General features: G+C 42.1%; 2 protein-coding genes across 2 annotated transcripts in view; one reads left to right on the top strand and one right to left on the bottom strand.

Moving 5' to 3' along the window:
* Positions 1-13,271, top strand: part of rcl1 (RNA terminal phosphate cyclase-like 1) — a 146,759-nt gene that overhangs the window by 93,320 nt on the left and 40,168 nt on the right. The gene's annotated exons all lie outside the window — the stretch shown is intronic.
* Positions 1-13,271, bottom strand: part of LOC127643256 (cytosolic phospholipase A2 gamma-like) — a 29,499-nt gene that overhangs the window by 7,687 nt on the left and 8,541 nt on the right. The window contains exons 2-10 of the mRNA XM_052125926.1: positions 10,110-10,135; positions 9,817-9,928; positions 9,498-9,634; positions 6,022-6,226; positions 5,501-5,603; positions 5,184-5,324; positions 4,324-4,389; positions 4,175-4,225; positions 1,658-1,777 (exon numbers count right to left, since the gene is read on the bottom strand). Coding sequence (XP_051981886.1) covers positions 1,658-1,777; positions 4,175-4,225; positions 4,324-4,389; positions 5,184-5,324; positions 5,501-5,603; positions 6,022-6,226; positions 9,498-9,634; positions 9,817-9,928; positions 10,110-10,135 — 961 coding nt within the window. The remainder of the gene's footprint in view (positions 1-1,657; positions 1,778-4,174; positions 4,226-4,323; positions 4,390-5,183; positions 5,325-5,500; positions 5,604-6,021; positions 6,227-9,497; positions 9,635-9,816; positions 9,929-10,109; positions 10,136-13,271) is intronic.

Here is a 13,271-nt window from a genome sequence, read left to right as displayed (position 1 = left end):
CTAACTGTATTCTTGATCCCCTTCCATCATCTGTTCTCAAGGACTGTCTTCTATCTATTAGTCCTCATATCACCTCAATTGTGAACTCTTCATTAAATTCTGGATCAGTTCCCCCTACACTCAAAATAGCAGCAATCACACCAGTCCCAAAAAACTGTTTGGATGACTGGTTTAGATCTGATCTTACAGATTGCTTTCAGTTTGTCATCTTGGGTAATAATAAGTCTGAGACTATACCAGTGCATCAGGGTGTCCCACAGGGGTCAGTGTTGGGACCCACTCTACTCAGCATTTATATGCTTCACCTCAGGCAGATTATTGGGAAGTATGGCCTTGGTTATCACTGCTATGATGATGATACTCAAATCTACATCAGTACTGGCCCTGATATTAACCGCACTTTAACTGTGCTGACGGTATGCGTGAAATTAGTACTTTCTCTTTCAGAGGCCCTAAGCTATGGAATGCCTTTACTATTAGAAACGCCCCAACCTTGGATTGTTTTAAGAAGTTACATTAGACTCATTTATTTAAGGTAGTCTTTTAATATTTATTTATATTAGTTATTAGTTTTATGTGTGGTTGCTGCTGTATGTTATTAATTTTGTGTTAGTCTTTTTAAATTTGTTGTTATGGTGGTTGATGTTGTATTTTATGTGTTTATTTAATCTTGTAGCCCTTTGAGTGCAAGAAAAGCACATTATAAATAAAAGGTATTATTATTATTAGTAGTCAGTACTTTAAAGGGCACCTATTATGCCCCTTTTCACAAGATGTAATTTAAATCTTTGGTGATACATTCTCCCCAGAATGTATCTGTGAAGTTTCAGCTCAAAATACCCCTACAGATAATTTTTAAACCATGTTGAAAATGACAATTTTTGTGTGGGATTAAAACGAGCTGTTTTTGTGTGTGTCTTTAAATTCAGATGAGCTGGTGCGTATCCAGAATATGGCTGAGTTTTGACATCTCTACTTCGGATAACTAGACTTCGTAAGGAAGTTTCGGAATGGTTATTTGATCAATTGAGGTAAAAGTGGCGAATCACGTTCGTCTCCACAGTTCCAGAGCGTGCAGTGGGAGGTCTCTCGGGAGGCAAACAGGTCTACCTGGGCCTTGACGAATCGTTCCCAAATCAGCTGGACCGACTGGGGGTGAAGCCTCCAGTCTCCACCGGGCAAGCGTTGGCGTGACAGCGCGTCTGCTACCACATTGAGGTTGCCGGGGACGTGCATGGCACGAAGGGACTTGAGTCCCTCCTGGCTCCAAAGGAGGAGACGACGGGCGAGTCGTGACATGTGGCGGGAGCGTACACCACCTTGGCAATTTATGTAAGCTACTGCAGTGGTGCTGTCAAAAACTTTTTGGTCCACTGTTTTTAATGAATAGAAAAATAAGAGAGAGGAGTGGGGGGATTTTTATCATTATATGGTGGTCATGAACACACAATGCTGACTTACATTGATGTACAAACACCATGTAAAAGTTAATTTTGCATAATAGGTCCCCTTTAAGGTTTATGTCTTCACAGAAATTTACTTTTAAAGAATAAAATTAAAAAAAAAATATCATACGAAATATTCACTGGAGTAAAAAGAGTGACAGCTCACTCCATAGAGTCTCCTTTATGTGAATTACAGCACACAGAAACATTACCTTCCAGGTTTGCTCTGATGGAATCATCATAAGGAGACGGGTCGATGCCATTCAAAACACTCAGATTCATGTCCACAAGATCCATGAGCACCTGGTAGCCAATGTCCACAGGTGGAGATCCTGGATCTTTCAAAGAAAACACACATTAAACAAACATGAACACACTGCAGAATGTCTTGAATGCCATCGCTTAATATATCTTCTGATATCTGGTGTTTTCCCACAACCAGAAGAAAACATACACACATGATGAATTCATAGGCTTCTAATTTTGAAATAACTTTGTACAGACTGGGCTCATGAAATATACGTGCGCATTGCAAAATTTTTGCAAAACTGAAATTACGCGTTTCCTTAAATGTTTGGCTGCAGTTTTTAAATGAAATGTCCAACCTAAAACTTTACCCTAAAACTAACCTAGAGTGTCTTAAAAGATAAATGAAAACCGACATCGTTACCCATGAGCAATACATAACCCTAACCGATAGTGTTTCAAAATGCTAATTAGAAATTTAAAAACAAACTCATATTTACTGAAGCAACCATGTAATTTCGTGCCACTTCTACACCAGTTTCACTTTCATGCATCTTTGGCTGCTTTGTGTGCTTTGCGCATCTACTTGGATCGCACGCAGAGCTTTAGATTCTCTGAGCAGTTCTTTGTCTGCTTTGGTGGAAACGCTGTCTCCAAACAGAGGCTTGCCCATGGGAATGTGGATGCCATTGCTGATGCCATTGCCTACCAGACCCATTCCACACTCTACAAGGAGTGTGGCATCCTCGTAGGCACTAGCTAATGGCACCTCTCTAGCAGACATCTGTAGAGCAGCGGGCTGGGCAACACCCAATACCTTCAAGATTTTACAATCTCCGGGTTGAGCCGGTTCCATCCCGTGGCCTTTAGGGTACATACAGGTAAGTTTTGTTATGCTGGTCAGCTGGCCGGGTGTACCGCTTGTTTAAAATTCCATTTCTCCTCCATGAGGTGAAGCCGTGCACTCTTCTCTCCCATGCGTGTTCACGATCTGTGAACCATGGATGTCCTTCCTCCTAGCCCTCTGGCTCACGAGTTCAGTGGAGGAATTTGTAGTCGGACCCAGTACATGTGCTAACGTGCCCTGTACTGGGGTAAGTGCTCCACAGGTCTCAGTTACCCCAGTAGGTTACTCGGTACACGCTTCTTCCATGTGCGGCCTCGGGCCCATATGACATATTCGCCACTTTTTTTACCCTCCCCATCAGGGCAGGGTGTGGCCTCCATTGTGTCTTTTCCCCCTGAAAGAATAGGAAGGGAAAAGAACGCCTTCCCCAGTGCATTTTATGAGCATTTAAAGGCTCCAGCTAAATATAATGTTCTGTTTAGAGACAAACTTAGAGAGTAAAGGCAGCAACTAGCAGTCCCATACTAGATTCATCTCTTTCCCCCCCTCAGGGTTGTTGGGAATTATATGAAGTTTTGGGGCATCTGGGGAGGCTACATGTAGTCAGTGTGTTCCTACACTCACAGTAGCTTGCCTACACCTGCATAGGCAGTTCACGTAACACAATTCAGCCATTGTGGCGTTTCGTGTAGGGACCGCTAGTGTCATTACATCCACACAACGTCTGGTATTATTATATTTGTGGTCAAAGTAAGCATAGATATTACATTTTTAATGAAGGATATAGAGTGCAACAGTCTGGTTTCGGAAGAAAAAATCACATTTATGTCTTCCATAGGCTAATTGATTTCCAACGATAACTTATAAAGCTTTTCAAACAGACAGACCATGAGCTCCGAGGTTGTATATCGATGGTATATTATACTGTTGACTCTGTCTGTATTATTACCAGCAAAGCATCATGGGACAATGGGAATGTTGTGGATAACAAAGTCTGTAATGTTGTTGGTTGGTTTGGTTCATGCTTTACAACTCTTTCACAGCCTGCTTTTGACTCAAACACTGGAAGCAGCATTACATTTTAAGCATGTTATACATATAGTGTAACCAGTCTGACAGAATTTCAAGCACTTCCTGACATATATGAGGATTATTAAGATTTTTGTTTTAAGATTTAACAGGTTTATAAGGCTACATTGCTCAAAATTCCAAAACATCAGTGAGATGAATTTGGAATTGACTCTTACAATTGCACAGCTGAAGACCTGTATAATGAATGAATGGGGGAAAATTCGGCCTGATAAACTTATTATTACTATTATTATTATTTGTATTATTAATAATACTTTTAATACTTTCCAGAACTTAAGAAAGCTTCACATTAATGACATGATACAATAATACTTAGACTTAACAAACTTGCGTCTACAGTGTCAAAATGCTCAATAAGTGTCATTAGAAGAAGTGAGGATGTTACAAAGTGGAAAACACTCGACTGTCCCAACTTTTTTGCAATTGGGGTTTTATATTAGTACATCTTTGTTGTTTGTGAACAAGTGGTGTTTTCTGTTGTTATGAGCCAACTGTTACATGTGTTTAATTTAACAATATATAAAAACAATAAGAAATATGTTACCTTTCTGCATTTCCTCAAACATATTTGTAGATTTGGAATGAACAAAGAATTCTGTGGGTAAATAAATGAGTTCACATGATAATTAATTACTTTTGCATTCTAACAGAAAACAATCCTCAGAACAAATGGGACGGAGACACTAGTGCTACCTTTTATGCTTTGCCAAAGGAATTTCGAATTCTCATCTCCATCAGCAAGAGCGCTGCCACACAGAGCTGCAAAAGAACACAAGGAAGAAGTTTATCACATTTATTTTGCCAATGCCAAATACAGAAAGTGTAATCTGATCTGAAACATGCATCATTTATGGACATATTTGCAATGACCGATTGTGTCCTCAATAATTTATAGAATAGCTTGCATGTTTGTGCCCCGTGCAGATTGCCCATACCAAAGGAGGACATGATGGACAATGTTACTACAGATGCTTGTCAGGTAAACATAGTTTAAGCATATAGAAAAGTCTAAAGAACTCCATTGATAGATCCGAGTTACTTTTTCTTTAATCTCTACATGGTCATGAAAAAGCACAACATGACTGTTTATATATGTTGATTACCACAAAAATTCATTTTGACTCTTCCCTCCTTTTCTTCAAAGAAAAAGCCAAAACCGAGGTAACATTGAGACACTTACAATGGAAGTCATTTAGAATGAACATTAAAATACTGTTTCAAAAGTATAGACACAAGACATAAAAAATATGTGTGTGTTAACATGATTTTACTGTCATAAAATCACTTACTGACCACATCTGTGTGAAGATAGAGACAATTTTACAACTTTGTTACCATGTAATGTAATTTCTGACTTTAAACCCTCCAAATATTGACCCCATTGACTTCCATTGTAACTGTCTCACTGGAACACAATAATTGTTTTAAGAAATTGAGGAACGAGTCAAAATTATTTGTTTTAATCAGCATTACACCACAAATACTGTCGATCGAGCTTCACTTGTACTGAACCTGGAATGTTCCTTTAAGACAGTCCTTTAACAGTTTGTTACCTTGTAGGTAGAGCATGTCCATTTCAGGCTGTTTTGTAATTTCTGAGCCTTTTTCAAACTGACTGCCAAACTCAGAGACGTCCACAAACGCTCCAATGAAGGAATAACCCGCTTCATGAGGAGTGATCTCAAACCAGGGGTCTGCAGACAGATAACTCATCCAGTCAAATGCCGACATTTCTTTCCCTCACACACGCAACCACACACACACAGACATACACACACGCACACAGATACACACACAGACACACACACACACACAGATACACACACACTCACTCACACAGACAAACACACACACACACACACACACAGACCTGCTTCTTTGTGCTGTTTGCAATGTTTGTCGATCACTGTGTAGATGGGATACGGGTCTTTGCTGTTCTTGCCGCTCCTCTCTGAGAGTGTGTGTTCGTCTATCTGAAGAGAAAACCAAAGACAATTGTTACACACTAAACGCTTTCAATCCCAAACAAGTTCAAGTGATGAAACTCGACATGCTCTCAGTAAAGTTCTCTTTCTACTGGAGGAAAAAGAAGAGTGATCGTTTCCTTTGAGTCATTTTCACCAAAGTTACAGTTTTGATACATTTTTAATTTAAATTCATTTCAGCAGTAGGTTGTTGGATCAAAAATTAATAATTTATTTATTTTTTTAAATGTTTATTTATGTAATTACGATCAGTTCATCAATAACTAGGGGGGTTACTTTGAGGCCCAAAATCAATAAACTATTACAAAAATACAACACACCTTTTAAGACTGTGTGCGACCACTTTTACCAGCATAAAAATAATAAAACTTGTAAGTCATGGATTTTATTATGAATAGTTTCAGACCTCTTTCACATATGAAGTGACGACCATCACTGCCCAAACATCTGTCAAACTGAAGTTGTCTTTCTTCTCATGGTAATAAGTTTCCAGTTTGGAAAATGCTTCACTCCAGCTAACTCCGCTACCAAAGAGTCTCTGCACGATCTTTTGTTTCACTGCCTCCAGATTGCTGGACCAGTCCGGTTCTTGGTATAATGATGCCATGCACCTTGATAGAAAGAAAACATCATGGTTACTGCCATATCCTCCATTCCCCGAGGGAGGGAACGAGACGTTGTGTCGAATGAAGTGACACAAGGGGTCTTCCTTGGACGCCAAATCGTAACTCTGAACATGAGAAAAGGCCAATGTCAAGTTGGCAGACAGAATTTGCATTCCCCGCCCCGGACATATGGGTATAAAGGGAATCAGGGCAGCGAATGCCAGTCAGGATATTGCACTGAGGAGCCGAAAATGAAGCACGGCCATTTACAGTGCTAGGTCTAGTGCTGTGGCAGGAGGGACACAATGTCTCGTTCCCTCCCTCGTGGGAACGGAGGTTATGACAGTAACCATGACGTTCTCCTTCTGTCACTCACTCGACATTGTGTTGAATTAAGTGACACAAAGGGTCCATATAAAAGCGCCACGCACTGATCGTGTTACGTGACTGTCGAAACAGGTGCGCAGCAGGCAAACAAACGCATACAAACCTTAGGTTTCCCGCACCCCTGAGGGGGGAAAAAGGTGCCCAGCAGCCGCGGCCTTCTCTCTCACTATGTGTCTCACATAGGACATAAAGTGGCTGGGGCCTATCTTAAGTCGGGGAAGGCGGTCTTTCCCGGGGGGGGAGCAGGAGATAGCATGTCGGGAGCAGAAGGACATCCCGAGGCTAGCGTGCTGAGAGAAGACTCGAAGCCCTTACCCTGGTCTGCGCACCCGGCAGGGAGCAGATTAGAGACTGAGGAAGAGGCCTAAGGGGAAATGCAGGTCCGCTAACCAGGGGGACCGTACCACGGAAAATACATCACGGGGAGTTAGCCTGAAGAGGGAACTATGCCCGTGGGGCCCGACCCCAGTACAAAACACCTGTGATTCGTAGTGGGTCTGGCCGTGAGGTGCTCTGCTGAATTCGCCGGCCAGAGGGCTTGGGAGGAAAACCATCCAGGCAGCGACGCTCAGAGGCTGACCTGGGACAGAAGGCGCACTGGATCATCTTGGTGAAGGGCGCAAGTTGCAAGCGGAACACCCGGTCGGTTGTGCCACGTTACAAGTTCTACTGGCTCTACTTGGCGTACATCTACTGTGTCATGGTGGGCTGCAATAGCAGCTACATACACCTTCAAGGTGGAGGGGGACAGGCTCCCCACCAGCCTCTCCTGCAGGAATAGAAGCACTGAATGAACTGCGCATCTCTGCTGGTCTTTGGCTTGGGAAGAACACCAATTTGGAAACAAGCACCACTTTAGGGCATAAAGTTGCCTGGTGGAGGGAGCTCTGGCTTGGTTGATCGTGTCTATGACAGCAGGTGGTAGATACACTAGATCTTCCGCATCCAAGGGCCAGACGTCTGGGTGCGGATGCCACGCGTCCTTCAGGTCTACCGCCGCGAACCAATCTAGCTGTCGAACGCAGGTGAGAATCTGTTTCTTCGTGAGCATTTTGAACGGGAGTTTGTACAATGCCTGGTCTCAACCTGCCGATTATTTTGGGTACGATGAAGTAAGGGCTGTAGAAACCCTTCTCCATCTCCGCTGGAGGGACGGGCTCTATCACATTTTTTGAGGAGCAGGGTGGAAATCTCTGCTCGAAAGTACCACTGAAATACCGCTGAAACGAGGCGGGAGCCAGGCGAACTGAATCGCGTAGCCGAGTCGGATGGTCCTGGCCAACCAGCGCGATGGATTGGGAAGTAAGAGCAACGCATCCAAACTCTGTGCGAGGGGCAAGAACGGTACAATCATTATTGATGTACCAGGCGGGGCTTTGTGGTGGGGGGGAATCACCGTATCACCTTCATCGCCAGCCGGGTCGTCCTCAATCCCGTGGGAAGAAGGAGCAACATGTGGGGCGGCTGAAGTGGCATTCACCTTCAGTAAGGAGAGCCGCGACCGCAACGTTGCCATGGTCATGTTCTCATAGTGAGAACATGAACCATCCACGAACGCCACCTCAGTGTGATCGCTACCCAGGCACATGTGGCAGCGTCTGTGGCCATCTTTCTTGGAGGGAAATCGTCCGCATCTAGGAACAACACAAGGGACGGGCATCTTGAAAAAGACGCGTCCTGAAAAGGACGTTCAACGCCGTGTGTATTGCTCTTTTGTGAGTGGAAAATTCATTGTTATCGTTGGAAGAGAAACTATTTTAAACAAAGAGAAAGCGCCCAGGGGTGTGAACTGCACAGCGTGCAGAGAGAGAGACGCCAGTTGGAAATGTGCCGTGGGATCCAACAGCAATGCTTATTGCTGGTAGAGGTGAGTGGAACAGGAGTGAAACTCAGCTGCTTGTTGCACAACCATTCGGCTCTGAAAAAAAATTCTGACTGGCATTCGTTACTCCGCTTCCCTTTATACCCATATGTCCGGGGCAGGGTATGCTAATTCTGTCTGCCAACTTGACATTGGCCTTTTCTCGGGTTCAGAGGTATGATTCGGCATCCAAGGAAGACCCCTTGTGTCACTTCATTCGATACAATGTCGAGTGAGTGACAGAAGGGGAATCCCTCTTAAGAGTTCATCGCATTTCTGACATTCCAACATTAGCTTCAAGTCAAGTGATTTTTATTGTGTATAGCTTGTGGATATTATTACATAAAGTTTGGTTCTAGCAAACGTACATTTGCTTACAATTGCTTAGACACCGTAATGCACAATATAAAACAGCCCAACCCAAACACTTTAATAAATGTTTTATAGAAGCTTATAGTTTCGTGTGGGGTGTCTTCAACAGATTTATGCACTTGAGAGATGTTTAACACCAGCTCATAAATGACATTTGATTTATTCTTATCTATAAATATTATAAACTCAAAGTCGTGCAGTTGTCATTGTTTCCCAACAGCATTTGTTACTTCAAATAGACCTAGTTAATTGAGCAAGTGTGTGTTACCTGCCAAATTTACTAGTTTACAAGTACTAATGTGGAAACAGTAATGGGATTATAACAAAGAGTTTGGTTTATTTGATATCATTTAAATGTGTTTTTAATGTTTGAATGAATGGTGTCATGACGTTATACCCTTGCAGGCTCACTATTGGCTATTTTGGGTAGACATCAATGTAGTCCTTCCTACACTTTAGTGTCATCTCAGTCAGCACTTACAAATCAGGTTTAGACTTTGTTGAAAGTTACCTTTAGTGTCATTATAAAAATCTACTTTTTGCTAGGAATGTTTTGGCACTTAAGTCAAAGCTTTACACTATTATTTAGAGCTTGTCTGAGAAGTTTTATTCATACGGCCCCAGACCATCTGTGTGTGTTTTTGTTTGGGTCAGTACCATGTAGATCCAGAGACTCCGCTCAGATAGAGGAAACAGTCCAGAAGACCTGCTTTACCAAGTTGATCCAGGGATCCCAGTAAACCCACCATGGCTCGTTCTCCTCCTCCAGAACCCAGTAGTGCAATTTTTGGCACCTGCTCATGAAACCCAAATATCACAGCTCTTATACACTCAAACACAATCAGCCCTGATGACATCATTGTTCTGAGAAACTTCTGGTGTTCCTTTGCTACAACAAATCTTTTAGGTAATTTCAAGGAAGTGTAGATGGACAGAAGTAACAAAGCATAACAAAAGGTTTTTCTGGAGGTTTTACCTGACTACACTTTATCTTGAGCTTCTCAAGGCATTTTAGAACGATGTCTTTCCTTCTCTTTACAAACTCTTCCTCGTTCTTATTCAGAGAGTGTCCGATTCTCACCGAACAGCTGCAGGAGTCATACACAGACATACAAGTGCTGCAGTGTAACTTGATTATTTTTAAACGCATAATTTAAGCATTTAATTTTGAACAGTCATTCTCATAATTACTGAGATTATTAATTTATATAAATAAAGAGAGAGAGAGAGACATGGAATCCAATATTCTGACCATCTAAGCAGGATTACCTTTTCTGGGGTTTGGATGCACTCATCTATAAAGCAATAGAGTAGACATGAAAGTACATTTGCATCATTTCAGAACTATTCAGGGCAAAAGTTTATGAAATTCATTATTTTTTTTATATTTATAATTTTTTTCTGTATTTATAAATATATATATATTACAATGAAGTGAAATAAAAATTAGGTCAACTTCTTTAGCAGAAATGGGTATATGCTTACTGTTTTAGGCATGTGTAAGTTCATTTATATCCAGGAGAGGGCGCCATAAACTATCTGTGAGTTCTTTTCAGCTGTACAGGATGTAATACAGTGAAGAGGAATGCATATTTTATTGGCTCTACTCCCCAAACCTAAACCTAAATATCAGTGGAGTAAAAATTAGAAGGAAAAATGCAACCTCTGAATTGCGTTCATCACAGATTAAGCAAACGCGATTACTTCTGGTTTCAATGTGGATATGAACCCGGTTCTCTCATGCTGCATGCTGCCGGTTGAGCCACATGAGAAGTTAAACACATTAAGACTGATACTAAAATGTCTGGTGCGAAATGTTGCAAGTCAGTGATTCGGCATACTGTCGCCGATCCAAGGGTACCGGAACTCTCGGAAACAGCATGACGACTTCCTGTGTGTTCATGTTGGTGTGACATCCAAATTTTTTCTTATAACACTTATTAAGTATTTGAACACTGAAGACACAAGTTTGTTAAGTTTAGCAAGCAGAATTTCCCCCCATTCATCCATTATGCATCGTTGCTGTATTGTGTGCTTTTCAAAGTGCCACACATACTCCATTTGACAGATCAGGACTGCAGGAATGCCAGTCTAGCACCTGCACTGTCTGCTTACACTCCCATGCACTTGTAATCAGGGCAATATGTGGTTTAGTGTTGTCCTGCTGGAAAATGGAAAAAGACGTTGACTTGATTTCAGCAAATGTTGCTGCGAAATCTCCATCTTTCTGCTTTAATGGTGCCCTCATAGATGTGCAATTTACCCATGCCCATGGGCACTGACACGCACCCATACCATGACAAACACTGGCTTTTGGACCTGACATTGATAACTGCTTGGATGGTCCTTTTCTCTTTGATGTGGAGAACAAGATGCTGTTTTTTTATATTTTAAATGTGGACTCGTCTGATCATAAAACATGATTCCACTGTTCTACTTTCCATCTCAGAGGAGACCAAGACCAGAGAAGTCAGCGGCACTTCTAGACACTGTTGAGAGATAGCTTCTCCTTTGCAATGTGAAGCCTTAACTTGCATCTGTGAATGCAGCGGTGAATGCTGTTAACTGACAGGTTTACCAAAGTATTCCCAAGCTCATGTCATGATATCATTACAGACGCATAATGGTTTTTAAGACCATGTGTATTCAAGGGGTTTTCGGCATTCAAGGGGTTTTCGGCCTTGCCCTTTATGTACCAAGATTTGACCGGATTTCTTGAATCTTTTAACATTGTTCTTACAGTTTTTCTCAATTACTTAAACACTATAACCAGGCTTTTGAACTAAAATGTAAAAACCATAACACCATTTATCAAAAAGCACACCCATTTCCCTAAACTATAAACACAATTCTTCTGTTTTGACACATGAGTGAGATTTTTTGAACTGTCACTCCAAAACTCTACACACAAATTCCTTAATTTCTCATTGCCTACACCATGTGGCCATTTAGAAATCACTAGCATTCAATATTGTTCACTCAAGTCAGCATAGCTTGAGCTCAGGTAACACACAATTACCCAGGTGGAAACAATAAGAGTCAAAATTGTGATCACTCACCAATCAAAACATTCAATAGATTGATAAAAGGGCTGTAGTCAGTTTTGGAACAATGGATCCAGAGAGACATGAAGGAAGAGGTGAAGGACACCAGAGACGACGACGAGGAGGAAGAAGAAGAGCAGTAGGGAATGGAGGAAGAGGAAGAGTAGGACGTGGAGGAGGATGACGACAACAAGGAAGGGGAAGGGCAAGGAGACAAGCAGTCTCTGATATTATTCATGCCACTTTAGTTGACCATGTCCTTGTCCATGGTATGACTATGAGAGAGGCTGGGCAACGAGTACAGCCAAACTTGAGTCGCTTCACCTTTGCCTCGATCAGAAGAACCTTAAGGGAGGAAAACAGGTACGTGTACTTCAGAGAATATTTGTGATTGAAGGCCGGTCTTCAAAAAGGGTTTTGAGTGGGAGAACCACAAGCAACATAACTTATTATCAATTTTTGTAGTATTGTTTTGAATTTATCTCACCAGTGTGTAAGACTATGTTGTAGTGTTTTTGAGGGCTTGTGTGTCAGGTCTGAGGGCAAAATTTGTTTTTTCAGCAAGATTGATGAATGGTTTTGAGTGGAGAGCTTCATTTTGAACTGAAAATAGGAAGTTTGGGGAAATGGGTGAGAAGTTATGGATTTGTGTTTAGAGTTTCTAGAAAAGGAGGTATAATTTCAAAAAATGTGTTTATGCAATCGAGAAAAACTGTAAAATTGGCAAGATGTGACCCATCCTTGCTCTTGAAGGACCAGGATTTTTTGGAGGTTACTTATAAATTGTTATCCATGTCGGCACTAACAATGTCTGGCTTCGTCAGTCAGAGATCACTGAAGATAATGTTAAAGAGGTGTGCAAATTTGCAAAAATGGTGTCAGACACTGTAATATGCTCTGGTCCCCTCCCTGCTCAACGTGGTTATGAGGTTTATAAAAGATTAGTGTCATGAATGGCTGGATGTCTGAGTGGTGTCTGAAGAATAAAATAGGATTTATAGACAATTGGAAGAGTTTTTTTGGACACTCGGGTGAAGAGAGGGGCAGAGCTGTCAACCGATCACCATCTGGTGGTGAGTTGGGTCAAGGGGTGGGGAAAGACTCTGGACAGACCTGGAAAGCCCAAGCGAGTAGTGCGGGTGAACTGGGAACGTTTGGAGGAGGTCCCTGTCCGTGAGATCTTCAACTCACACCTCCGGCGGAGCTTTTCAGGCATCCCTGCGGAGGTTGGGGACATTGAACCGGAGTGGGCAATGTTCAAAGCTTCCATTGCCGAAGCCGCGGTGGAGAGCTGCGGCCTAAAGGTTAGGGAAGGAGGTATTGCCCCAAGTGAAGGAGTTCAAGTACCTCGGGGTCTTGTTCACGAGTGAGGGGACAATGGAGCGGG

This window comes from Xyrauchen texanus, chromosome 4 (assembly GCF_025860055.1).
Source record: "Xyrauchen texanus isolate HMW12.3.18 chromosome 4, RBS_HiC_50CHRs, whole genome shotgun sequence".
Lineage (NCBI taxonomy): Eukaryota > Metazoa > Chordata > Actinopteri > Cypriniformes > Catostomidae > Xyrauchen > Xyrauchen texanus.
Note: the sequence above shows the minus strand (reverse complement) of the source record. Positions and strands in the feature narration are given on the sequence as shown.